This window comes from Phalacrocorax carbo, chromosome 17, assembly GCF_963921805.1.
Source record: "Phalacrocorax carbo chromosome 17, bPhaCar2.1, whole genome shotgun sequence".
NCBI lineage: Eukaryota > Metazoa > Chordata > Aves > Suliformes > Phalacrocoracidae > Phalacrocorax > Phalacrocorax carbo.
Genome location: NC_087529.1, coordinates 13,346,858 through 13,374,477, shown reverse-complemented (window position 1 = coordinate 13,374,477; position 27,620 = coordinate 13,346,858). Strand labels below are relative to the sequence as shown.

General features: G+C 53.1%; 2 protein-coding genes and 2 non-coding genes across 4 annotated transcripts; 2 read left to right on the top strand and 2 right to left on the bottom strand.

Moving 5' to 3' along the window:
• The first annotated feature begins 7,856 nt into the window (after nucleotides 1-7,856).
• On the top strand, nucleotides 7,857-9,846 carry LOC104050534 (C-C motif chemokine 4). The gene is made up of 3 exons (XM_009511413.2): nucleotides 7,857-8,220; nucleotides 8,783-8,894; nucleotides 9,288-9,846. The coding sequence occupies exons 1-3, from the start codon at nucleotides 8,148-8,150 to the stop codon at nucleotides 9,373-9,375; spliced, it is 273 nt and encodes a 90-aa protein (XP_009509708.1). The 5' UTR covers nucleotides 7,857-8,147; the 3' UTR covers nucleotides 9,376-9,846.
• A 5,295-nt stretch (nucleotides 9,847-15,141) lies between these two features.
• On the bottom strand, nucleotides 15,142-17,182 carry LOC104040509 (C-C motif chemokine 5). The gene is made up of 3 exons (XM_009503021.2): nucleotides 16,980-17,182; nucleotides 16,388-16,499; nucleotides 15,142-15,763 (listed from the first exon to the last, which is right to left on the bottom strand). The coding sequence occupies exons 1-3, from the start codon at nucleotides 17,050-17,052 to the stop codon at nucleotides 15,676-15,678; spliced, it is 273 nt and encodes a 90-aa protein (XP_009501316.1). The 5' UTR covers nucleotides 17,053-17,182; the 3' UTR covers nucleotides 15,142-15,675.
• A 5,563-nt stretch (nucleotides 17,183-22,745) lies between these two features.
• Nucleotides 22,746-22,817, top strand: TRNAE-CUC (transfer RNA glutamic acid (anticodon CUC)). Its single transcript has one exon. It is a non-coding gene; the product is annotated as a tRNA-Glu (tRNA).
• Nucleotides 22,818-23,280: 463 nt separating this feature from the next.
• TRNAS-UGA (transfer RNA serine (anticodon UGA)) lies at nucleotides 23,281-23,362 on the bottom strand. Its single transcript has one exon. It is a non-coding gene; the product is annotated as a tRNA-Ser (tRNA).
• Nucleotides 23,363-27,620: the final 4,258 nt, after the last annotated feature.

Genomic DNA, 27,620 nt, shown 5'->3' with positions numbered 1-27,620 from the left:
ATGTCTCTTCTCAACAAGGAAGCAGACACATTTATGGGAAATATGTGCATTCCATTATTTTCAGGACATTACCAAGTGGTCATGTCTTAGCAGATGCTGCCTGAAAGTCAGTGGAAAGACTAGAACTTAAAAAGGAGTAACCCAACTGCACCGCCAGCACCTCTGCACCCATACGGCCGCCCTAGGCACTGACTCACCAAGTTTCTGTTAAAAGCTCCTCACTATTGACCCAGGCACCTTCTGTACGTAACCTGGTGTTTTCCAAATATCACTCCAACACTGCATGGTGTGCACAGCCCTCCACCAGCCATGGGCTGTCCTGCTTCCCCTTCTACCAGTCGCAGCAGGTTATCTTCGTGCAGGTTAACTGCTTTGCTCTGTGCGGGCAGAGAGGGGTCTGGAGGACAACATGGTCCAGGACTTGCACAGGAGAAGTCTCAGAGGTGGCCCACCCTCAAGGAGGCTCCCGCTGGGAGCTGTAGTGGTGCACCTGCCCCTCGCCCTGGCTGGGGAGGGTAAGTCTACCTCATGGAGCAAAGGTGACACTTGCCAAGCTGAACATCACCTCCTTCCTGGCCGCACCATGGCCAAGCTGGTCCCCTCTCCATCCTTCCCTTTGCCATCTGCAGGGAGAAGGACCTTGCTGGCTCACCCATCAGTTCAGACCCCACTCCCTGCTCCACTTGTCAGCTTGCCTATCCCTGAGTATCCTGGGAGAATGAGGAGAGAGCCTGCCTCCGCAGGCAGGGCGCCCAGCCAGACAGGAGGTGGGAACCCAGCGTTCAGCTGACCGCCAGCTGGACCAGAAATCGGCTCTGAGCTTGCATCAGCTTACTTGGCTCCTCTGTCTGGTTGTTCAGGGAATATAACTTGTAGATGTACGTAAGAGCATGGTTTGCCTCTGAGCTGTTCGCTGTGATTGTACCTTCAAGCATTCATGGGTCATGTCTTGAGGTCTGCCACCTACAGCCATCTGTCCCATCCTGCTCCCAAGGCAGACAACGTGGGTAGGGCAGGCAGGCAAAAAGCCATTTATGGCAGAAATGTTCTGATAAAAAAAAGTTTTATTAAAACTGAAGAATTAGTTGGAAATCTGCATTGATTATTCAAATGTTTTCAATGAGACATTTTTCCGTTTCAGGCAGCTGAAAACCTCCAAGCCTTTATACCTTTGTTAGCAAGTAGATGACAAATTATTTTGGGCTGTCAGAGGTCTTTTCTTAATTAATCAAGAAAAGTTTACTTAGTTTAGCTGAGCCAGTTCGCGATCAGTTTAGCCTAGATAATGTGTGTTACAGATGTCAGGTAAGGGCTGAAACTGTTCTACTGCTGAAAGCCAAACGTAACCCCAAAGTCAGGGTGTTTGCTTTAGGAGTCTGTGTCTCCTTAAAAATCTGACAAAAGCCCCAACTCTGCCAGCTCTTTGCAGCCTGAATAGTCATGGAAGGCTATAGCCATATCAATGGTGCCTGAGATGTTGCAACATGCTCCTAAAAAATGTTTCCTTACTCATGCCCCCGCATTCCAGTCATGATGGAATGAGAAAGTTATTTCTTCTAGCTCTTCTGCCTTTTAGAAAGAGAGGATGTTGTGTGTCTCAGATGAAGGACCTTCTAACCCAAGAAATGCTCTGAGATGGAGAGATAGCTGTGGAAGAGTGGCCAAAGTGTGCTGGAGCATCGCAGGGGGAATTAGGCTCATAACGCAGCAAAATGGTGGTGTAAGATGGAAGTTTTCCTACTGTGGCTCCAGGTGGTTTCGGGGTTCATGACCCAGCCTGTGGTCTACCCTTGCCTGCCCTGCCGGCAAGCAGGGCCTGGAGCCAGCAGGACAGCCCATCCGAAGCAGTCTGGCTCGAGTTGCATCAATTTACATAGAGGGATATGTTGGAGCTTTTCTGCAAGCCCCCAGAAAATCCCAGGAGAAAGTGCTAAGTAAAGCAAATGCCCTAAATAAATTTGGTGGTAGGAGAAATAGGGAAATTCTCAGTCTTGAATGAAAGGGGAACCCTGAAATAAATGGTGAGACTGGCTGATGTAAGTTGCTATTTATAGCAGGTTTTAATGCTGAGGAGTCAGGATTCGCTCAGAAAAGGAAGTACTAGAAAAATGTCCTGAGTTCAGAAACTACCTCTGATATCCTGAAGAAAATGGAATTTTCCACTAAGCAATAACAGTGAACCACGTGAGCCTGGGAAAAGAGAATTTGGCAGCCAGAGAAGTGAGCTGAGAAATAGGAAAGCATTTGTTTTACAACTACATACTTGAAGAAGAACTGAAAGACTGATAAAAGGGAACATCCGAAAGCTGGGTGATAAAGTATATAGTCAAAGAGGACAACGAATTGGCATGTTGATAAGAACTAAAACTAAGCGTCCTTTAGGTGAACTATCCTCATTGTAATACTAAACATCAGGCCCAGAGGCCAGAAAATCCCCCTCTAAGCCCCGCTCTCTCTGAGCGTGGTAAATTTCAAGCAAGCTGTACCTTTAAGGTGAAATGAGAAAGAAACTACCTAATTATTAGCCGGGGGTGTGAATACTGCTGTGACTGACACATTTCACTGACATTTATAATGCCCCGGAGCGGCTCAGCGCGGGGTGCCAGCTGTGCGGTTACCCCCGGCGCCCATCCCTGCACCTCCGCGCTGAGTGTCGGCCGGCGTTTTGCAACGGGGAGAAGGAACCCGCTTTTCAGAAAAACACCTCTAGGACAAGCTCCGCTTCCACCTGCAGCAGTCTCCATCCTGCCAGTGACTTCCCATCGGTGTCCAGAAACTTCACCCCCACCATTCTCAACGTTTCTGGAGAAATGTTGGAACTTTGGAGATGATGTCAAGTCCTGGAACTGGCTCCAGTGGGGACCTGGGCGTGTGGGGGGTCCTGGAGGGCCTGGGAACCGCATGTCTCCACCGTGGCTGGTGGAGGGGAGAGCGTGGCCGTCCTGGCTGGGCGGCATCAGCAAGTGCTGGTCGCCACCGGCTGCGTCGCACAAGGGAGCCCTTTGAGTTTACCTGAAATTGTGTCACGCCAGGAAGATGTCCTAAGGAAAATATATCTTGTTAAAGGTTCAATCCTCCAGCGAGGGCATTTTCTGAAAAAATATACGCCAGGGAATACTATTACTTTCTAATGACTGATGCCTCAAAGTTTTCCTGGCCTTTCTTTTTAAACAAAACAACCCAAAGAGGATTAAGTGTACAGGATTTCAAAGCAAATTAAAGTGAAATAAAAAAACGTCCTTACTCCAAACCCATCTCCATCCTTGACATGAAAGGAAAAGAAAAAAACAAGGAAAACTTGAGTTTTAGCAGTCTTTGGGCCTTAGGGGAGGGTCTGTGGGGCTGTGCTCCTGGCTCACCCAGACTGCCAGCTTCAGGGGCTGGGGCACATCCAACCCGCACCCCTCAGCATCCCTCAAACCCTGCAAACGCCTGGGAGGACCAGACAAAGTGTCTCTGCTGGGGCTACATCCTCTGCCCTGAAGGAGAGCACACCTCACTCAGATCTTTGGTGAATCCTCCAGAAAGAGCAAGGAAGACCAGGCTGAAAATTGTGAGTTCTGCTAGGATGAAAAAAACCCCGCAGTTTATAAATGAACCTACTGGTCTTGTATGCTCTTCATAATCAACCAAAAAGGAAAAGAAGCAGGCCACAAATCAACTGTTTTCATTTTCGTTAACACTCCTGGAGCCCAGCTCTCCGGGAGGTTTGGGTGGGCTGGCTGCAGAGCACAGCGTGGCCGGCTACACCCCACGGGTGCTTTGGGGATGGCTAAGCATACCAGCCTTCCCCTGCTCATGGATGGCGCTGAGACCAGTGTTAGCCTTTAAACTTGTGTCAGGGCCATTGCCGCAGCTGGGAGACTTCCCTAATGTACGGCCCTCGGACCTCCTGAAGACCACGTGCCCACCAGCGCTGGCTTGGTCCCTCTCTCTGCAGCGTACTGGCAGGGACGTATCTGGTGTTGGTCTTCACCCAGCACTGATGGGGAGCTGGAAAACCCCTGGGGGTGTGGGCCCCTTTCCCACAGCGAGGTGTGAGCTTTCCAGCTGTGGTGGTCATACTGGCAGCGGAGCTCGGATGTTTACTAGCTTCACAATTTATTTTGGGCTTGCTGCAAGGCTGCAAACCACTTCCCATATGTGGGGGCTGTTTGTAGGTTAGGGTACTTTGTGGTGTCTCTCTGAAGCACAGGTCCCATCCTGCTGCCCTGATATGGAGGCATTTGCCACCCCAGATGAGCTTGTGCCCTTCAAAAGGGCCATTGTCCGGCTGCCCCGGCTCTGCCTGGCACCCGCGTCCCCTGGGGGAGAGGGGAGGGCTCGGGGAGCTCTGGGACCACTTGCCAGCATGCCACAGCCCTGCAGCCTCCCTGTGTGGCCTCCTGCATCCCTCAGGGACCATAGAGAGGCACAGCCACAGGGAGGCCTTGCTGGGGATGGTTTGTGAGTGGGAGCAGAGGAGGTGGACTTTGCCCCAGGCTGTGAGCAGAGGGACAAGGCTGTGCCTCCCAGGGCACCGCACCTTTACTCCAGGTGAAGCCCACCAGCATCTTCCAAATGGAGCACCCCATACCCCAGAGCTTGCATCCGCTTGTGGGCAAGAGGATCAAATGGCTAGCAGGATTGGCAGGGATGGGATAATATCCCTTTACGTGTTCCAGGGTCCTTCTGATGGTGCTGAGGTGCCAGGGCTGTGATGGTGCAGCCCCATGGGCAAGCTGTACTCCCAGGGAAAGGCAGACAAGGCTTCCCCGTCAGCCTGGGGACAGCCCTCACCATTGCCCACGAGCAAAGTACCGGGCATCCTTCTGCTCTGGGGGTATGTGCTTTGTGACCTGGGGCTCTTGGCAAGGGCAGGATTTCAGGGGGGCCTGAAGGAGTCCCAAAGCCTCTGAGCTAATCCTTGTCACCATCTCTCCCATGGGATGGAGACTCAGCACCCACTACAACACCTTTCCCTACAATGTTCCTCTTTGAATAATTTTAGCTTTCTTTTTCTACCCTGCCTGTACCCAAACAAATCTCATGCCCCAGTCTGGGTGAGGCTAAAATGATAAAAAATGTCTCATTTCCAGGAATAATAAAGGAAGCTTCAGAGAGGTCAGTTTATAAATACTTAAACCGCAGGAACAGTAACAGCAGAGGGCTCTGGTAGCAAAGTGAAAACCAGCGTACAGGAACAGAAAACTGAAAACAGAACCTGGCATCAGAGCTAGTGAGGGTGAATTGCCCTGGGGGCAGTCCGGCCGGCGCGTACAGCTGGGGTTGCAACCAGTGACTTGAAGCCCAAGTCCTGTGCAGCCCGAGTCAGCAGTGCCGAGGAGCAGCTGCAGAGGAAGAGATGCCCCCCTTCCAGGAGGCTTCTCAGCATTCCGGAGTAAACAACTTCACAGCTGACAAAGGGCAGTTTTGTAAGTGCTGATCGGTTTGTGCTGATGACACAACCAAACCACTGCAGCTGCAGCAGCTCTTCGCAGACCCTCCTCCTCCAGCTCTGTCAAATTCATTAACAGTAAATGACGGCCCCTTTCCTTCCACTGATCATCTCAGGACTTCCAGATGGAGCACGGAGCTGCCTGATGCAGACCTCATCACACCCCCATCACACCTCCCCACCACCCCTGGGGGCTCTGCGCAGCGAGCGAGACCGCACCATGCGGGCCACCGACCCCCTGGCTTGCTCCTTGCAGGTAGCAGGCTGGAGAGCAGCGACTGTGAACATCCCATGAGCAAAGCTGTCTCTGGCTGGTGTTAGCCACAAAGCTGTCTTTCTGCAGCCACAACCTTTCTCACCCGGCAATGCAGAGCTGGCAGCCGGCGTTTGTCATTTCCCCGTGCACACACTAGCATGTGAGTTGCAAGCACAGAGGAACATAAAACTCCCACTGTTGGTTTCTGCATGATTTATTTCCATGGCAAAAAGCCATAATTTGGTTTTGCTCTGTAGCAATTCAACTGAAAACTGGAGCCATTTCTTGTTCTGCCATGCACCTCTGCCCAGAGATGCTCAGAGTTACCCAGGGGAAGCAGAGCTAGTCCTGCCAGGGCTTGCTGTTGCTGAAACCAGCAAAATCCAGCACCTTCCCCGATATCCATGCCAGGACTTACAGAGTCTTTGACCCCAATAAAAAGCGCACCCTCAGCCACTCTGGTGGTGCCTCTGCCCAGCTGCGGGGTGAGCCTGCAGCCTGCCACAGCTGGCAGCACAGGCGTCCTGGGTTGTAACGCAGGGTAAGGCCATGCAGGGGAGCAGGGCTGCAAGAGAGATCCTCCCTGGGGGGTAAGTGTGCGGAGGAGCGGATCATCACCTGTGTCAGGGGCCTTGACCCTTCTTTGTGTCTCTGCCAGAGATGAGCTGATTTGTGAAGGACGGTGTCTCCACTGCTCTCACCTGCAGCTCCAGGGTAGCCAAGCAGGGGATTTGTACTTCTGGGGATCAAAATCCAGGCCCTGGAGCCTGAGAATCCTCTCTGCAAGTGGAGGGGGGCTCCGACTCCAGCTGCACTCCCAGGCTGTGGCAGGACATCAGGGAGTCCCGGGTCACTCCTCTCACTGCAGAGCTGCTGTCCTGCCCTGCTCCCCAGGCAGCAGCTGCCCTGAGCCATGGCACCGCTCCAGTGCTGGGCATCTGCCGAGGCTTGAAAGGCTCTCCCACGTCATGCAGGTTTTCCACCATTTGTTTCCTACATTTTTGGCCAGAAAATCCATCTTGGACTCAAGAGAGCTTTTGGAGGGAGCCCTTCAGGCTGGCAAAATATCTCCATTGTGGCAAACCACCTCTTCCAGCATATTCCCTGCTCCCCGGGGGCTGAGGCTGGGGCTGGCAAAAGACCCTCCTGCCTGCAAAGACCCTCCAAAGCAAGGTGAGATCCTACAATTTGATTGCTTTGTGGAGGCCTGTGGCTGTTAAGGTAACTGTGAGAATCCTGCAAAGATGAGATGGCTGGCTTGGTGGATGAGGGCAGAGCAGTAGATGTTTATTTTGACTTTAGTAAGGCTCCCATAACATCCTCATAGGCAAACTGATGAAGTATGGATTAGCTAAATGGCAGTAGAGGGACTGAGAACTGGCTGAATGGCTGGGCTTGGAGGGTTGTGATCAAAGTCCAGCTGGAGGCAGGTCGCCAGTGGGGAACTCCAGGGATCAATATTGGGGCCAGTAGTGTTTAATACTTTAGTTACCTGGATGATGAGACAAAGTGCACCGTCAGCAAGCTTGCAGGTGACACAAAGCTGGGAGGAGTGGCTGACACATCAGAGGGATGTGATGCCATCCAGACAGACCTCATCAGGCCGGAGAAACGGACTGACAAAAACCTCATGAAATTGAACAGGGAGAAGTGCAGTGACAGGACAAGAGGCAACGGGAAATTATATTTAAACACCAGAAAAAACTTTGTTACTGAACACTGAAACAGGCTGCCCAGAGAGGTTGTAGAATCTCCATCCCTGGAGATATTCAAAGCCCATAAGGAATGGTCCTGGGCAGCCTTCCCAGCTGGGCCTGCTTTGAGCAGGGGACAGACTGGACGATCTCTGGGGGTGCCTCCAGCCTCAGCTCCTCACTGGTCCATGTTAAGTCAAGCATTGTGGGACTGGTGGGGGCAGAGAGCTTTGGGTAGCACAGAACCTGCATCCCAGCCACCTTTCCACTCCACGTGCTGTAGTTTAGCAGCCTTTGATAAACACCCGACACATAACAGCACGAGTGTCCTTTGGAGCCCGCCTCTTTTTTTTCCAGAGTTGCATAATCTTAGGCAAATAATTGTGTCTTCTGCTATGCAGACTCACAGGGAAAATCCCTCATGCAGTTCAAATAAATAGTTCTCCTCTCTGGCCATACCACTTGGCATATTTTATTTTCCATTTGATTTGATGAAATCAAAAATGAGCACTGAGTCAGAGCTCAACAAACTTGGCTCCAATGTGAACCATATCCCATTGTTTTTCTTTTTCCCCTGAATTCCCTTTGACTATTTCACTTTCGTGTCATCCTCTGTCATCAGTCTGGAATTTCCACTCAGGCTTCTCCCGGCTGCCTCCAGGACGCCCTATTAAAAGAGAGCTGAATTCAGCTGCTGCAGTCTGAGCTGCATCTGCCAGAGCTTCTGGTCCTGCTTTGACTGCCTTCACCTGACGGGAAGATGAGGGTCTCTGCAGCTGTTTTTGCTCTTCTCCTCATTGCAGCCTCTTGCTCCCAAACTTTCTCTCGCCCAGGTGAGTCCTGCTTTTTCATTTGTGAAGGATGAAGGGATCTGATCCTTTGTTCTAATTTCTCCATTGAGCTCCCCTGGCAGATAGCTGGGAATTTGTCAGTATTTGTACCACTCTCCACTCTGCACTGAGATCAGCTACATGTAGGAACCCCAGAATTAGAAAATTATCCATCCATCCATCCGTCCATCCATCCATCCATCCATCCATCCATCCGTCCATCCATCCATCCATCCATCCATCCATCTGTCCATCCATCTGCCCAGCCATTCTGGGCTCAGAGTACTTATTTCTGGTTATAGTTTGGGGACTTGAGTCTCTGCCCTGGGGCTGGGGGAGGTGAAGAAAGAAAGATCTTAGCAATGTCTGGGTGGGAATGTCACCCAGTACCTGAAAATACTGTTCCTGGCATTGGACCAGATGAATGCCAATGTCCATTTCAACGTTAGTTATTCTCTAGTTCCTCACTCTTTTCCCCGCCAGCAGGCTCCCTGAGCTGATGGGCTGGCTGCTCCTGACGCACAGCCCAGCACATGCTCACGTTGTCTCTCCTTGCCTCCTCCAGCCGGACCCGACCTCCCAATATGCTGCTTCTCTTATGCACACCAGAAGCTCCCGCGGAAGCTCATCCTGCGTTATTACAGCACCAGCACCAGTTGTACCCTGCCGGCCATCGTGTAAGTACCGGCGCTGTCTCCTGGGTGCAGACAAGCTGGGGCAGTGTGGGGACAGCCTCTGTGGGGTGTGTGGGGTGACCAGCTCTGCAGGGCGGCTGTGGGCCCAGGGATCTGTAGGAACAGAGCAGGGTGAGGGGAACCCCAAGGGGAAAGGGCTTGCACAGGGATTGCCAGGGATGCTTTTGTGAGGATGCCTAGGGATGTTCCTGCAGGACTTGAGGAGGTAGTGTGGAAAAAGGTATGGGAGCGGGGGAAATCACAGCCAGCCACTGGCTTCAGCATCAGCTTAAGGCACAGGGGAGAACCTCTTGCAATGCCCCAAAACTGGGATCCAGGCTCTCCTGGGATGCAGGTCTGAGCAGAGATCTAATATGTCTCATCCCTGTTCCACAGGTTCATCACAAAGAAAGGCCGCCAGGTCTGTGCCAATCCCAGTGACACCTGGGTGCAAAGTTACCTGCAAAACTTGAAGCAGAACTGAGCAAAGCAAGATGGCAAGCGTAGTTGCTCTCAGGCACAAGCTGCGTTATCTTCAGCTCCTGCGATGGAGCAGGACTCCGGGGCAACAGGAGCTGCATGAGCCCATGTCATCTGCAGGCAGCTCCAAGGGACTGCTCCAAGGGCACCACGAGAACCTTGTGTTGGGGTGCTGCTACTTGCCCTTGGCTTGCATGGACCAGTCTGCAACCTCATCCATCTGCCCTGACACCTCTGCCTGTGGCTTGGGAAGGCCCAAGAGACTGCACTTCTATTGTTTTTATATCATTTTAAATTATTTAAGAAATTATCACATGGGATAGGCAGTATTTCTGTGGGTAATAACACTGTTTTTGGGAGTGTGGCAGGGAGGGTTTTTATGAAGGGTGGCTCAGAGTCTCAGTGTTGGATGATGGGTGGCCCTTGCTTACATGTGTGAAATGATGATTCTGGAGAATAAAGAATTTGGTCAAAACCTCTGCTTTTTTCCCTTTATGTATTTCTGTGTGGTGTTCACCAGCACAGACAGAACCCCACCTGAGCCTATCTGCACACTCTGTATGATGTGATGAAGGGAAATGGTTTGAGGCAAAACCATAAAGTTTCCATACTACAGACATGAACATCCTCCAACACCTCACTCCCCCACAAAATACACCCCTGTCTTCCACATCCTCTACATAATTAGACATGTTGGCATGCACATATGCACCTTTTACATACATGAATACCCCCTCCACACACCCCAGGTGCGTCCCACAGCCTTGCTTGCTCCTCCCAGCCCCACGTACTGCACCCCAAACTGGTCCCTGGGCACAGTGTGTGTGCAATGGCGTGGTGATGGGACATGTTGCTGTAAGGGGTAAAATCCTGCCTGAGGCTTTGTGGAGGGGAGCAGGGAGAGTGGCTCGAGGTCAGGTGGGAGGAAGCAGAGGGCATGGAGCTGTCACAGCGCTGGGCCTGTCCTGGGAGCTGGCAGGTACTGAGGGCTCATGAGCTGCTCATCCGCCCTCGTGCCGAGCGTGCTGGGGCTCAGAGCAGGGCCGATTCCCTGCCTGTACCCACCCCCACTAGCCATTTCTGCTAAGCAGCAGTGTTTCCCAGCGCAGAGCCCACAGGCACCCACATGCTCACTGTCAGCAGCCCCGCGGCCTCTCTCCTCACATGTATCTGTTCCTCCAAGACATCACCTCATCTCTGCCCGCCAGCTGTAGCGGGGTCCTGCCGAGCCTGACAGTGCTCCCTGGAGAGGGGCACGGACCCCAGCTTTCTTTCTGGCCACCCCTATGGCGGTTGTTCTGCACTTTCCCACCCGTAACACAAAGGGAAGGATTCAGCTACGCTGCAGGGGTGAAACAGCCACCAGCCACTTGCTGCAGTCATTCCCAGGGTGAAGCTTTGCATGGGAGCATGAATGGGAGCGAGCAGGTCCCGAGGGTAAAAGCACAGTGCTGGGCACAGCTTGCCGGTTGCAATTGCGCTCAGCACTCCTCTGCTTCTGCATACTGAGAAGAAATGGCCTCAGCAGCACGGCCACCCAGAGCTGGCCTGGCCTTGCAGCCATCCTGTTCAGGTCAGTATTTCTTCTTCCTAATGCAAAAAAAGCCTTTCTCTTGTTATTCTTTTTTTTTTTTTTTTCCCTGCAGCTGTAGATCAGACTTGGCAACCCTGAGGCTGGGAAAGCACCTCCACGTTGCCTTGTGATTTCCCTCTAGTCTCGTGTTTTCCAGGCTGGAAAGCTGGCTGCAGGCAGGAGGGCTCGTGGGGCACCCAAGGATCAGCATCCCAGTGAAGGGCAGACCCAGCCCAGGCACCATGTTGTCTCCCAGGAGATGGTTCTGGTGACGGGGGACCACATGGAGGGCTCCTTTCCAGCTCCATGGGGATGGCTCCTGACTGCTTTGCTGGGAGGATGATTTGGGAAAGACACAGGCTCTCACTCACTCCTGGCAGGCTCCCTGTGCTCCCCTGGCACAGCAGGGTCCTAGTGGAAAGGGTCAGGTCCAAGCAGGGGCAAGGTGGGTCAGAACGTTTGCAAAAATCTTGTCCCACTCTATGGCCAGGATTTACCATTATGGGGGAGAGACAAAAATCTGCAGAGGGGTGTATCCTGAGCAGGGCTTCCCCACCGTGCCGTGAAACATAGGAGAGAGCGTGACCAGTGCATGGTGGGGTGGAGGGACAGGAGCTGCTGTCCTCCGGTGGGCAGGCAAGGAGCCCAGGAAGGGGGTGCAGGGGGTCTTCTCTACCTCTGCCCCCCATGCCTGCTGCACGCTCAGTTGCCTTTTGTGCTGAGAAGCCAAGTTTGGTGCTGCAGAGGAACTGCAGGAGCCCAAAATAGTTCCTGATCTGGGGCACCATGTGCTGCGAGGGGTCGGAGGATGGATGTTGTGCTGAAAGGGAAGGCTGGCGGGGGGTCTGAGGTTTGCCCTGGGCCTGGGGTCCAGGGGATATGCTGGAGAGACAGGAGGACTCCACGCCACAGTTGGCTCTTCTTCGGACAGTCCCTGGCCGGGAGCCCAGGAGCATGTAGGAATTTCCCTCTCCAGCCTTTCTGGTTTCAGTTTCCTTCTTCCTGAGGCTCCAGGAGCAGCAGTCAAGCCAGCCTGCTCCAAGACCCCTGCTGTCCCCTGTCCCAGACTCACCTCCCCTGGCATGAGCCAGGCACTGCAATGCCAGTCCCTCTGCATGGGGACCGTAGCAGCCCACCCCGGGGCTCCCATGCCTGCCCCTGCTGCCTGGCTGCCCATGCTGGCCCATGCGGGTGGGGGTGCTGGGGGGCAGCACCGTGGTGGGGCTCTGTAAGAGCAAAGGAGAAATTGTAGCCCCAGCGATCAAACATGCAGGGGGCAGCCTCTGACCTGCTGCCAGCTCTGGGCAGGGGAGGGCAGCCAGGAGGGGACACTTGGGCAAGCTGGGAGAGCTGCTGTGGGGAGAGAGACTGCTGGATCCAGGGGATGTATCAGCTGCCCCCGATGGTCCTGTCCTGGGGCAGCACCTGCATCTTGCCTGCTGCACAGAAATCTGCAGGCTATAGATCAGTCCCTGGTCCTAACGCCCTTCTCCGCATCGACTCTGACAGGCCAGCACTCCCTTTCCTGCCCCGGGGACTCTTGTCATGGGCACCGAGAGCCTCCCCTGTGCCCCTGAGGCTTCTGCTCCCATTCCCTGCGCTGATGCAGGCAGCCATGGCCGGGAATAACAGTCCCAGGCTGTGGAGAGCCCAGGAGTGACAAGTGAGAGCTGTGGCCTTGGCTCCTGCCAGAAACAAAGATTTTGAGACAGCTAATAAGGAACTGCAATAGGAAATGCTGGTTAATAAACAGAGAGACCTGTGGAGAGGTGGTGATGAGCAAGGGAAGAACAGGACACAACCTAAAGTTTTGCAGACTCCTGTGGCACCAATGGGCTTGGGGTTGTTTTACAGACACTGTATCTCACGCTGGTTTGCTTGCTCCTCATTAAGGGGGATCATTTGTTGCTAGCAATGAGGCAGGCCTGAGAAATTACTCCCAGGGTGATGAGTAGCTCATTTTGTGGTGGGCAATGTCCTGGGAGGTAAAGATTTGACGTGCACAAGCTGCCAGGTTGTGGGGGGATACTCTTGGCTAAGGGGCAATACTAAAGCTTCTGAGCTTTTACTTTAGACATCTCCGATGGAGGCAGCCCAGAGAGCAAAGGTCCCTGTCCCCCCCCCACCCTCAGAGCTTCAGCAGGAGGTCAGACCCAGCAGTTTCATTCTCTACCCACAAAGACAGCAGCTAGCTTTAAATGAAAACCATAGGCTGATATGTTTTTGTCACTTTTACTTGGGGCAAAAGACCTCTTGTGCTTTTTAAAATCAAACATAGGTTTCCTAAAGCAGCTGAACAACAGCAGATAATTATTTGCAGTAAAGCACTAACAGGGCATATCCAAAGCCAAGCCCATCTCAGGCTGCATCCTCAGAGCAGCCTGTGCTGGGACACGGTCCCAGCTCCTCCATCAAGCTCATTGCAGAGACACCGCTGCACCCTCACCCTGTGATTTCCAGACATCTGTGATGGATGCACTCGACCTCTTAACTGAACTAACAGTAGTATGGTACAGGCTCCGAAGGAGGTAAAGGCCTGAGCTGTAACTGGGACATGACCGTCTCCAATGCCAACCTGTTCTCTAAAAACCCACAAAGGAGCAGAGTGGCACCTTGAACATCAGTGCCTATGAGCTGGGAACACTGCTCATGCGATTTACACATCAATAGCAGGTGGCTTTTCCTTTATCAAGGAACAAAGTTGTGGATACAAGGAGTCTCCTGCATACCTTTTCCATTGTACAATCCTATAAATATGACAGCCTAGGTGAGCCAGCCTTCTTTGAGCTTTCCCTCCTAGGCAGCGTGGCTGCTTGGCAGTGATCTCCCCTTGTGCTGGGACGCCTCTCAAGGTTAGTCCTTGAGGCAGAGAGACTTTTACCAATGCCAGATTTTTGGTAAGTGACCAATATCGTGCATAACCTTGTAGCATGGTAACTTTGATTTTGCCTTGGTAACTTTGACTGCATGCTGAATTGATGCTTATGAAACATTACATAAACTTTGCGTGTACAATCCCTTAGGCATAAGCCATTGTCCAAATCTGAGACTAAGATTGGGCCTAGCCACACCTAAGATGCATACTGAGTTTGGAAAGCAAGGGGCCCTACTCTGAACGTGGTGACTCAACGGGAGGGTCCTCCTTACCGTTTTGAGTCCACAGTCTCTCTGTGAAGCATTTTAATTCCAGTGTAACTCAAATTTCCTTTGTATGTTTCTCCCATGCAGCAACTAATAGACTGAACTTTGGCATCGAAATTTGTCAAGTCGCGCTTTTACAACATCATATTAAACCACTTTTCTAATACGTCAGTGATTCCTTAAGTGTCCCAAATCACCCATTCACAACATCCCTTTGCCAAACCCCCAGCAGCAAATCCAGTGGGTCCAGTTCCACCAGTTCCTGGCCTTGACTACTGATGTGATTGGGAAAAGGGCTGGAGGAGAGGTCTAGGCTACGCAGCAGCGCAGAGGCTGGGTTGACCTGCTGGAGAGCGGCTCTGCTGAGAAGGACCTGGCAGTGCTGGTGGACAACGGGTTGACCCTGAGCCAGCACCGGGCCCTTGTGGCCAAGAAGGCCAAGGGTATCGTGGGCTGCATTAAAAGAAGTGTGGCCAGCAGATCGAGACAGGCTATCCTTACCCTCTACTCTGCCCCACTGAGACCACATTTGGAGTGCTGTGTCCAGTTCTGGGCCCCCCAGTTTAAGAAGGACAGGGAGCTGCTGGAGCAAGGCCAGCGCAGAGCTGCCAAGGGGATCAGGGGCTGGAGCATCTCCCTTGTGAGGAAAGGCTGAGAGACCTGGGCTTGTTCAGCCTGGAGAAGAGAAGGCTGAGGGGGGATCTCATCAATGCCTATAAATATCTGAAGGGTGGGTGTCAGGGCGATGGGGCCGGGCTCTTTTCAGTGGTGCCCAACGCCAGGCCAAGGGGCCACGGGCACAAGCTGGAACACGGGAAGTTCCACCTGAAGATGAGGACAAACCCCTTCCCTGTGCGGGTGCCAGAGCAGGGGCACAGGCTGCCCAGAGAGGCTGTGGGGTCCCTTCCCTGGAGACATTCACCCCCCGCCTGGACGCGGCCCTGTGCCCCTGCTCTGGGGGTGCCTGCTCAAGCCAGGTGGTTGGACAAGATGATCTCCAGAGGTCCCTGCCAACCCCTGCCATTCTGTGATTCTGTGAATCTCTTTCAGAGCTGACACAGAGAGAAAAAAATCTTTATTCTTTGGCAGCAGCAAGAGACAGCATTTTGAGAACAAGGCTGAACAATGTGGTTCCACAATAAGCATCCTGTAAGTAACCAGTATACCACTTCCTCCGCTGAGGAGACAGGTCAGAGCATGTATTGTACCACGGCAAAATGCAGCCAGCTGACTTGGAAGTCAGCCTGAGTTTAGAGCACTCATACCTAATTTCAACAAACCACTTTCCACAAATAGCTCTAGGGATAAAAATCCCTCTCCCATTCTAGCAATGGAGGCACAAGGAGGGGAGAGTTTAGGCACATGTCACACAGCAGGCTATGCCAAGACAGGACTGCAAGGCCAGGATGTCTCCACCATCACATTATCATGGACAAATGTCACTTTTGCAAGACAAAAGGAACTTCAGGGTGCCAGAGGTGGTTCAGCAGGTCCTGGTGCTCAGCAGCAGGAGTTCCAGGTCTGTGCCAAGGCTCTACTGGATGGCCTTGCAGGACTTCTCCAGGGCAGAGACCTCTCAGCTCCCAGTGCTCACTGTAGCTCCAGGGTGTTCACATATTCCTTCACCCACTTGGCATCAGGGTTAGCACAGACCTCCCGGTTCTTCCAGGTGACGAACCTGTCAAGTCAGGCAGGCAGGTGTTACAGTCCCGGAGGTGGAAAGAGACATGAGGGCCTTGGGTCACCTCCTGGGCACATGCTGACCTGCCCTGTGGCCAGGGCTAGCTCCCAAGGGGATCATCTCCCTGCCAGGCTCCCATCCCATAAACACCCAAGCATCAGAGAGCTGCAGAGCCTGCTAAAACCCGGGAAGGCAGGGAGACATCAAGATCCCCTGGGAGACCCCCCCCCCCCCCATGCTCGGATGTTCCTGGCCGTGTTCATTGCAGAGGTAAGGCTGGTTGCAGCGTGTGAGCAACTGGCATATCAGGTGCAAGCCTTGCATGCGGCACAGTGAGTGCATTGGGCCCATCACCAATGGGAGGTCCTGCTGGCTACACAGGGACCTCCTTCCCACACCTTATTACCAGCACCAGCGTGGTTCAAGGAGACCACTTATTTCTCAGCTGAGGAGCATGAGTGCTCACACGCTGCACATGGGACCCATGGTGGCTGTCCCCTTCCCTTACTCCAGGTGTGGTTCCTCACACTGCCATGCTTTTGGCCCCACTGGATGTGAAGCAAAAAGCCCAAAGGCTGGTGGAGCCTTTCCTCAGAGCCCAGAGCAGGAGCCAGTACTTACACAACTGCTGGCTGTGAGCACTTGCTGCTGGTGTAGAAATAATTCTTCACATGACTCTGGGGCAGCTTTCGTAAGGTGTAGCTGAAGCAGCACACAGTTGTGTCAGCCCCAACTGGAAGAGATCAGGAAAGCCCACATGAGTCTATCACTCAATAAACTGCACAGTCCCCAGCAGGAACATGGGCAACCACCCCCTTAATCAGCTGTGGAGCCCTCTTCTCTTTCTGTTTCCCCAGAAAGTCAGCAAGAAAATGCTGTGAACACCAAAGCTTAATTTGTCATTGCTAGTCTTGCTTGTTAAATGTTTTGTGCTCACTTCCAATGGTAAAAATCCCTCCAGTCAGCCTGGGACCACTCCTAAGGCCCAGCACCAAAATCAGGGGATATGTAACCTGGAAACATTGATAATTATCAATGAAATTAATCCCTTAGATAAAAGGATGCTAGAAAGGAAGACCAGTCCCAAGAAAGCAGAAGCTATTCATGCAGGGTTCCAACCTTTGCAGCTAATTTTTTTCAGTTCTGCTTCAAAAATACTGCCAGTCAGAGCAAAAATCCACCCCAAGAGAGCAGAGAGAGATGCTGTACTCACTTGGAGCAGGAGAGGCCTGAGGAAAGAGGGCAGCAACGACAATGATGGAGAGGCACGCTGTGGAGATGTTCATTATGGACAGAGATGAACTGCAAAGGCAGAGGCAAGACCCGAGCAGATTCCTCCTGTGTCTGGCACAAGGTGCTGGCTCAGTCCTTGCTTTTTATAGGGACAGTGGCCAGCCCCATCAGTCAGATTTCAAGGGAAACAGAGTTTCCGAAGCGTAACGGAGCTGATGTCACAGCACCTTTGCCTCAGAAATGCTGAAAAAAAGGAAGCAGCAGATCTAAAAAATACAAGAATGGCCTTCGCATGAGGTGAGGTAAGTCTGAGCAAATTGACATCCACATGAGGGCTATTCTGACCAAGACAGGATATGAAACCACATTTGAGCAGCAGGTTCACGCTTAGATTCACCACCATGACAGCAGTGCTCAACAAACTCATCTCGGCTTCCTTCCCAAAGGACCAGGAGGACCTCAACTCTGTCTCCTTTTCGAGGACCCAGGCCTTGAGGACAAAGGTGCTTAGACCCTCAAAATGGCTTGGGGACATTGCAGGTCCAGCTGGGGGGGTCCTTGCTCCTGTGGCGGGTCTAGGACACGTACAAGCTAGATACAGGGGACCACTGCAGGCAGCATGGGCAGCAGACACGCTCTGAGCTCTGCTGCCTGTGAAGGCAGCAAGGATGCCTGGCACCCTGAAGGCTGGTTGTAGATCTGGGCTGGCACTCTTGGCACCATGGAACACAAAATCCTCAATGCTGTGCTTCCAGTATGGAGCCCAAGCCCTCCTAACACACCCCAGCATCAGCCAGTAAGGGGAGTGCTTGCCTGAGAAGCCTGACTCGATGGTCTGACTCCAAAAATACCATCTTCTCCCAGAGACGTGGTGCTAACACAAGTGCCAGCATGGGTTTGGTACAAGGTGGGATGCACTCCTGCCCAAGGCATTGAGAGGGACCAGCCCTCAAGCAAACACTGCACCACATCCCCTTGTGCACACTCACAATCACAGGGCTCATGGTGTGGGCTGCCCAGAGCTCCCCTGCCCTCGCCGCGAGGCAATGGGCTCTCTGGAATGCCCCAGGGAGTGTTTCCCCTTTTTCCATCTCCCTCTTCTCTGCAACAGGCACCAAAATTGCCAGCTCACAGCCTGTGGTTTCTCTGACTATTTTCATGCCCTGCTCGCAGTGAACGCTGTTCATGAGGCATCACAAGCTCGTGTCCCTGGAATTTCCTCACTTTCCCACAGCCCTTGTAGCACAGCGGCGACCACAGGGCAGTGCTGCTCTGCTCCCACTCTCCCCTCCCACCATGCCCCACGGTAGAAGAGATCATTTAGGAAAACTGGATCCACACAAATCCATGGGCCCCGATGGGATGCCCCCACGAGTGCTGAGGGAGCTGGCAGTTGCTGTTGCTAAGCTGATCTCTATCATCTTCGAAAGGTCATGGAGGACAGGAGAGGTGCCCAAGGACTGGAGGGTGGCCAATGTCACTACAGTCTTCAAAAAGGGCAAGAAGGAGGATCCAGGAAACTACAGGCCAATCAGCCTCACCTCCATTCCTAGAAAAATGATGGAGCAGTTCATTCTGGAGGTCATCTCCAGGCATGTAGATGAAAAGAAGGTTAGCAGAAGTAGTCAACATGGATTCACCAAGGGGAGACCGTGCTTGACCAACCTGATTGATAGCCTTCTGTGATGGCGTGACTGGCTGAGTAGATGAAGGGAAAGCAGTGGGTGTTGTCTATATCAACTTCAGCAAGGCTTTTGACACTGTCTCCCATAACACCCTCATAGACAAGCTAAGGAACTGTGGGTTAGATGAGAGGACAGTGAGGTGGGCAGAGAACTGGCTCAACAACGGAACTCAGAGGGTCATGATCAACGTGGCAGAGTCTGGTTGGAGACCCTGAGCCAGCACCGGGCCCTTGTGGCCAAGAAGGCCAAGGGTATCGTGGGCTGCATTAAAAGGTGTGGCCAGCAGATCGAGACAGGCTATCCTCCCCCTCTACTCTGCCCCACTGAGACCACATTTGGAGTGCTGTGTCCAGTTCTGGGCCCCCCAGTTTAAGAAGGATGCGGAACTGCTGGAGCAAGGCCAGCGCAGAGCTGCCAAGGGGATCAGGGGCTGGAGCATCTCCCTTGGGAGGAAAGGCTGAGAGACCTGGGTTTGTTCAGCCTGGGGAAGAGAAGACTGAGGGGGGATCCCATCAACACCTATAAATATCTGAAAGGTGGGTGTCAGGATGATGGGAATAGGCTCTTTTCAGTGGTGCCCAACGCCAGGCCAAGGGGCCACGGGCACAAGCTGGAACACGGGAAGTTCCCCCTGAACATGAGGACAAACCCCTTCCCTGTGCGGGTGCCAGAGCAGGGGCACAGGCTGCCCAGAGAGGCTGTGGGGTCCCTTCCCTGGGGACATTCACCCCCCGCCTGGACGCGGCCCTGTGCCCCTGCTCTGGGGGTGCCTGCTCAAGCCAGGTGGTTGGACAAGATGCTCTCCAGAGGTCCCTGCCAACCCCTGCCATTCTGGGATTCTGTCTGCATGGGGCCCTCAGAGACCTCCTTGTGTTTGGGTGCATTGAGGCTGCCTCCCCACAGTGTCCCCTTCATGGCAATGTCCCCATAGATGGGGAGTGGTACTGCAGGAGTATCCCTGTTGCTCTGCCAGCCCAGGGCTGTGTCAGGGACCCTGCTGGGGTGGGCCAAAGCCTGTGGCTTTCCCAAATCATCCTCCCAGGCCCATAGGGCTGGGAGTGATGGTGTCCTGGGTACCTTGAGGACTCCCACCTTCAAAAGCCCATGAAAGACCTGGAGCTGAACCAAGAGACTGGCACCACAGGGCTGTCACAGACATGTGTTGGTGGCATTTTGGGGAAGCACAGCAACACCCTAACAGGTACTCAGGCTTTACAAGGGACAATAGCTCAGCTGGAATTTGCCAAGGGGCATCCCACTCTCAGAGATGGGGAAAGGGATTATTTATTGCTGCGCCTGTATTATGTGTATTCCAAAATTATGATTAGCCTGTTGTCCTGGCAAATTTCTGTATGGATTGCTCATGCCCCAGATCCACGTAGGGATGCACCGCAAGGCCATGTGTCTCAGTCTCCTCTCCTTGCTACAATAGCAATTGCATTTTGCACTGAGCCCTGACCTCTCTCTGCTGCCCCAAGGCTGATCCTGGGGCTGGGACTTATCTTTCAAAAGAGCAGTGCCTGTAGAAATCAATTTTTACATCCCCACCACTTGCCTCATCACACAGCCCCGCACACTCCCGGGCTCCAACATGCAGCTTCTGGGCTTCAGCATTTCCTCATTGCGTTTGGTGGGACAGCAATCACTCATCTCCCCGTCCTCTGCCGTCACAGATGGAGACTGGGACATGCAGATGAACCTCTTTTGATGTGTCCAGGTCTGCTAACAGAGGGAGGAACAGTTACTGTCTATGACAAAATATCTGACAAGTCTAGATAGAGATCTAAGAAACCACAGAGTAATACTGATACTGCCCCAACCACAAGGCTGCCAGAGCTCACGCTCTTTTGGAGCTTGTAGAGGCAACCGAAACCATGACATCTGCATATCTTTCTGAAAGCACAGGGTGGCTGTGCCTCAGCCCAGCAGAACTCCCTCTTCCCCCTGCCCCAGCACGGCCGAGGGATGGCATCATCCTGTATCACCATTGCACAACCCAGCCTGGGCCCTCACTCGGGTGCTTTAGCCCTGTGCAGGATTTTGGAGGCGTATTCTGCAGCCCTGACCATCAGGGCAGAGATGTCAGAGTGCTGGAAAGGTGCCAAACCATTCGCCATGGTGCCGTCCTCGCTCCAGGTCAGGTCTTGCGGGAGGGTGACGCCCCCGGCCCCCGCCCTGCGCTGCACTCCTGCGGGGCTAACCGCTGCCTGCCCTTGCCCTCCCCGGCTCGCTGCAGTGGGGCGCCTCAGGGAAAGGCGGTGGCAAAGGCAGCAGCCAGCACGGGATCCAGCAGGCATGGCAGAGGGACCTGGGCAGAGATCGGGGACCCTGGGAGCCGGACGCCAGATGTGCGACCCCGACCCGTGCCTCAGAAGGGCTACGGGGGGGGACCACGCTGGGGTTTGGCCTCAGATGGAGAGGGGAGCTCAACTGGTCATTTTAGAGATCTGCATGGGACAAGGCAAGCCACAAGGGGGTTTCCCCAGCACACTCTGTGCACTGACTCCTGCAAGTCAGAGAGAATTTTCTCTTTCCGTTTGCTTCGCCTCTCAGCCACACGTGAACATCCAAGGAGCACTGGGCCCTCTGCTGTCGTCTGTGGGAAATGTTCCTAGAACCCCTTCATTCGTCCCCATCTCCATCACGGCTCATCCACCTGCCGAGAAGCCCTGCAGTGCTTCCCCGTGCCTGCCCAAGCGCAGGGGCGGGACCCCTCCCCGCGCACCGCCGGGCACTCCCCGGTGCCAGCCCCTGCGTCGCCTCTGGGTGTGAACCCCACTGTGCTGGGTGCTGCAGGGGCAGGGGACAGCTGCACTGTCACCTTGAGCCCTGGGCTCCCCTTGGGCTCTCTGCCCTGGGCAGGGGTCCAGGGCTTTGCTGAGCCCTGTCGTGCTGCCCGTGCTGGTAGCAGCCACCTGGGGAGTGGGGGGGGCCATGTCAAGCCCCTCTCCCTTTTCCTATTCAGAAGACTCTCTTCTAAGAGGTGACTGCAGGTGGTGGGAGAGGAGTCTGGTTTTGTTTTTGTCCCAGCCTGACTTAGCCTCTTTTTTATTTTATTTCTTCTTTTTTTTTTTTTAAGCGAAGTGTATTGTTAAGTATTTTTTCTTAAGTGAAATGTATGGGGCCAAGGAAACAGGCTATGTGTGGTACGCAGGACGAGGGTGGGGGGATGACAAGCACCACTGCTGCAGGGTGCCTGGGCAATGCCAGGGCACTGCTGCTGCCCGGGGCTCCCACCCGGCCCCTCTGGCAGCACAGCCCCCCGAGCACACCGGCTAGTGAGGGCCGCTTCCTTCTGCAGGGTGAACAAAGGCAAAAGTCTCTGCTCCCTCAGAAGGACTGTCTGGAAACCAGGATCGCCTGCTCTTTGCAGCTACAGATGAAGTCTCAAAAGATGGCTGCGACTGGCTGTTCCCTAGAAAAGCAATATGCAAATGTTATCATAAAAACAGTAGGACGGGGGAGTCCAGACACACTCCTACTACCACAAGGGCTCAGACCCGTGTTTCCCCAAACAGGGAAGGCTCTGCTGGCAGCAGTCAGCCTGCACCTACACTGTTCTGCTTCTCCTGAGGTGACTACAGGGAAACCCTGGCTGTGCACCGGGAGCTGGGGTGGTTGTGTTCATGAAGCTGGATCGCCTGTGCCGAGTGTGATGTGTGCCACTCGAGCCTGGCAATGTACAGCAGCACAAATGTGGTCCATGCTCCAGCAGCAGCAGCACTGAACCTCCCTGGTGAACCCCCAGGGGACTGCTAAGGCTTTTCTTGAACCATTGGCCATCATTGCCTTCCCCAAACCTGCCTTTGGCGGTGATCAGAGTGCTGGCATAGCCACCTCCTACTTCCCAAGCCTGGCAGAGATGGGGTCCTCTTGCACAGAAGGTCTTCCCAATGCCACAGCTCTCAAAAAGGAGCGGGCACCCCTGCATAGTCCCCCAGAAAGTCTGTGGCATCCATCCAATCTGCTCCTCTCCTTGCGCTGTGAGGCCTATGTGTCCCTGGCCCTTCAGGGCTTGGTTGGTGGCCACCAACAGGTCCACCGCCACCACCACCACCTCATCCCTGGTGGTCTAGTGGTCAGGATTCGGCACTCTCACTGCCGCGGCCTGGGTTCGATTCCCAGCCAGGGAAGGGGGTCCCAGCCTTTTCCTGGGTGGCTGCACTGCCCTTGAGCAGCTCCTGGGATTCAGCACGGGGTTCAAGACATCCCACAACCAGTACACGGGGCTGAGTCAGGGTTGGATGAATTTTGGAGGGTGGCAGCAGCCACCTGTCACCACACTGCCATCAGACTGCTCCCCCCAGCAGAAAAACATCCTCAGATGGAGGGCAGCCACAAGCCAGCCATGGGCTGTAGGGAGCAGGGTGACCCAGCTGTGTGGGGTGGACCTGCTATTGCAGGATTTCTTCTTGTGATAAGGAGAGATGCAGCACTGCCAACCCTGAACATCATCTTGACCCTCTCTCTCCTAAAGTAAAGGGCTCCCTGGGAGCCTGGGCCAGGGCAGTAATGCAGGGTCTCTTGATGAGGGATGACAGGTCTGTGTCTGTCCCTCTTGGGGACAGGAGGGCAGGGGCTGCCAGTAAAAGCTCCCGCTGTGAGCAGGATTTGAACCTGCGCAGGGAAACCCCATTGGATTTCAAGTCCAACGCCTTCACCGCTCGGCCATCACAGCAGCTTGCACAGAGGGGCTTTGCAGGAGCCCATGCTGTCACCCTGCCCCAGGGGACACAACAGGAGCTGATCCCACCCTGGATGTGTGTTCTGCTTTCCTGGCCCCTGCTGCACACCCAGCATGGGTTCTTCAGTTACTGCTGTCACCTGCTCTACACAGAGCTAAGGGTGACATGGAAATCAGGATCCCAGCAGTGCTGGAAAAGAGAAGTAGGCGCTGGTCACAACATCAGTGGTTGACATGGGAGAGGGAGGTGGTGGGAGATCTATGTCCCATCTCAACTCCTTGTATCCAACAGGAAACTTGTCCCTGGACGACCATCCCCAACCTTCTTTCCCAGCCTGGGAACATCCCAGCCTCCTCCATCGCCTTCTCTGCCCCCCGCCCCACATATACATATATTTGCCTCTGTGAAAAAAGGTTCAGACTTTGCTAACCGAGGCAGTCTGACACACAGTCCAGGCAGTGTTTTGTCCTACAGCTGGCAGGATGATGTTCCAGGCTTGTGTTGTTTTCACCAGGTTGCTTCCTACCTTTTGGCTTTTGGAAGAGGGGGTTTGGAGAAAGGAAGACAAGGTGACTGTCAAGAAGAAATCCTTGCTGAGTGAGGTCTGGTAGTAACCTTGATCGCTCCTTAGGAGCCCAAAAGTCTTATGTGGAGTAGTGTCTTAGAAGAACTTGCCTATCCCTGGCTTGGCAAGAAGCTGGCTCTGGGAACCCATTCTGAGGTATCCAGTGCCCTCTCTGGGTTCTTAGTGTTATCCCCAAGAGTTGTGGGTGTGCTTCGCTGTGTTGCTGGCACCCCACCCCTCTCCCGTGGGGGTTTATTGGCAGGGAGTAGCTTGGATGGAAACCTCGCCATGTAGGAACTGCTCCTCCATGCTCCACTCCCAGCCTAAAGGAGGGTCTGTCTGCGCTGCCACCCTCCCTGGCCTCTGCCTTGCTGGGTAGTTTGATTTCCCTCCCCCACTGGCCAGGGCGGAGCATAGTCCTGACACTGGGTCAGGCTTGGCACAGTCCCACAGGTATGGATGGATGCCCTGGCATGGGTGACCACCTGCTCAGATGCATCAATGTCTTGGAAACCAGGTACTCAAACCAGATTGATCACTGGACACATGAGATAGTGAGTAAAGCAAGGCCAGCAAATGTGATAGAGCTAAAGAGAGGGGTGAGTCGAGGGAATACTATCTTTGGACAACTATGGAGAGACTCAGGAGAAAGGCTAGCTTAAATTCATACCTTTCAGTTACTCAGGTTTCCTTCTCCCTCTTGCAGGTTCCATGTTCACATTCAAAGCTGCGAGATACATTCCCTGGATCTCCTGAAGTGCCTGTGGCTTTCAGGTTAGGGCATGGCACAAGAGTGGAGAGCCTTTAGAGCTGGAAAGCTGCTAATACCCCGAGGGGCACAGTTAGTGAAGATGAGGTCTGTGGTCTGGAATGAGCTGTTTCTCCTTTTGAGGGTTAAGTACTGCACATTTAGTATCCAAAGAGCTCTGTTCAGGTGAGGTTTCATTTCAGGGTAGGGGTTTGAACATCCTTTAGATGGCAAATGGAGGAACCTGGAGGGACCAGACCAGAATGCATAGACTCGTGCATTATTTGAGTCCAAAAGGAGGGGCCTGGAGGGATCCACAGTGTATATGGAAAGGACAGGGGGTGGCCCAGACCCCAGTGGAGGGACCTGGAGAGGGCCAGAGGGGGAGCAGAGGGACCTGGAGAGCTGTGGTACCCAAACAGAGGAGCTTGGAGGGGACCAGAGCTTGAAAGAGAGGTCCGAAGGGGTTAAGGAGGGCAAAAGGTGTGGTCTGGAGAGCTCTGAAGCCCAAACAGAATCCGCAGAACCTTACCCTCAGTTGGTTCTTGCAGCCTGGCTGGACTCAGGCTTCTGTTGCACTAGACAGATTTCCAACAAGGTTTTCAGAGTTGGGTTTCTTTTGTTGACTTTTTTCTTACCAAATCTTGTGTCATCAGCAGTGAACACTTATCTTCGTCTACAATTCTTGTGATATTTACAGACAAAACAGTCTTGCCTATTAGAAAGAACAGGATGTGTTTATAGAAAAGTCTTACTTCAACAGAGAACTGGCAGCTCTTCTCTTGTAATAAATGGCATGTTTCAGTATTGTGCAACATAGAAAACCACAAGGTCTGTCATGAGACAGACCTTATTCTTCTTCAAAGAAATGTTCAGACTCTTCTCTACTTGCAAGTTTCCACCCTTTGATCTTCCAAGTTTCAGAAAATAGTGACTGCCTTGCTCGAGCACTGGCTTTGCTGGACCCAGCACAGAGTGGTCGCCATTCACTGCTGCATCCCATTACCTGTTGTAATGTTGAAGACATTTTGTTCTGACCATAAAACGGTGCTTAAGCATCTCACTGGTTGTAATATGATGGCATATGATGATCAAGAGGAGACTACTACATATGCATTGTGAATATTAATGAACCCCTGCAAGCTTCTTCACATGGTTAAGCATTGAATCAAACCCCAAAATTTGTGCTAATTTTTTACATCTACTCATGTATTCAGCCTCTCTAGAAATTAAGCTCTAGTTCAGGGAAAAGGGTCCACTGTAGCGATTTATTCCCATGTCTCCCAGGTGGTATGACATGATGAAAACTGCAGTGAGTATCTAAATCTTCTTTCACTCCCTCTTTGTTTAAATAAATCTCTGGAACTTTTGAAGCCATGTATTCTCCCAGTGGTTTTCTAGGGGCTTGACAGCTGCTTCTGCTTTGGTGTATGGCTGTGTCCCAGACTCCTGGATAAGATGGGACCTGGTTCCAGAGCAGGAAGATAAAGTAAACTGGAAGAATAGAGAAACTATCCTCCTGCTTGGCATAAACAACAGCTGAAGTCTCCTTCTAGACCTGCCAACTCCATCTCCAGGGAAGCCATCTCTCATGGTCCGGTCTAAGCATGGGGTCCCTGCCAAACAAAAGTTGAAGAAATGGAAGGGGGTTTTTGCTAAAAGATAGGGAGGAAGAAGTTCAGTTCACGAGGAGGAACTGAAGATTTTATTCATGGAGAAGAGAGGGAACTTGGTCCATGGGAAGGGGGAGAAGGGACAAGACCCTGGGAAAGGAGAGTTGCTCATAAGGAAGAGATGTTCTAGCTGCTGCTCGGGAGAGGAGTCATGTCTAGGCCCTGCAAGCTGAGGTCTTTCCACGGGTAGATGTGCAGTAGCTTGTCCTGGTGGGTGTGGTGGGTCCTACCACTGTGGTAGAAAGTCATGGATGGCCTTCCTCAGCTTTCATGCCCTGGGAGCTGCTCCTACTACTCAGGGCAGAGTTAGGTCTGAACACCCTACCTGGCTGAGGCATGTTGAGTTGGCAAAGTCCTCATGACTGTAGGAACTGCCAAGAGTGCTGCAGGCAACAGCGGCAGCAAGAACGCTTGGGCTGTCCCACAGTACAGTCTGAGAAGGCCACAGATGGTCATCCCACGGGTGTCCTTTCAGGAAAGAGGCACAAAGCAGCCTGTACTCACTGATGCCGCTGCCCAGTCTGTTGGGCTCACCTATTTCTGCATGGCAGGCAAAGCCACTGTGTGTTTGCCCAGGGTACCTTGTCGTGGCTACGAAGTACTCTTTGTGGCTGATGGAGGGCTGCTCTAAGAAGGTTTCATAGCCTTGGGTGTTGATGAGTGGTGAGCCTTTAAAGGAGGACTTCAAAGAGAGGTAATAATCTCACCCCTGGTCATCGTGCAGCTAGAGAAACCCTTGAAGTGAACACCTCAATGATACTGGAAAGACCTTTGGTGCCACCTCCTGAGCATCTCTTGCTGTTGCTGTGACTCCCACACCAATACTATGAAAGGTCCCACTGAGAGACAAGTCAGAAGTGAGATGACCACACCATGGGCATGGGGGCCTCGAGGACATGTGCAGCTGCTGCAATATGGGTATCGTCTCCTGCTGGGGGACCGAAGGTTTTTTCTCAGCAAACCTCACCACGTACCATCCCAGGCTGGAGTGAGACCTTCCTGGTGTTCCTGTTCCCCTGAAGCTGCTGGCTGATGTGGGTAGATTGGTCAAACCATGAGCAGAAGGAAGGTGCTCTGGGTGGGAGAGCTACCGCTCTATAATACGATGACAAAAAAAGAGGAAATAGTCTCTTAGCCCACAGCTTCTCCATTTTGAATCATGTGTTTTCAACCCACATTGCTGCTCAGGGGCTGTCCCTTTACATATTCCCCAGAGAGCATCCAGTAGCGAGCCTGTATCTGGTCCATAAGAGCTATTCCAGGAA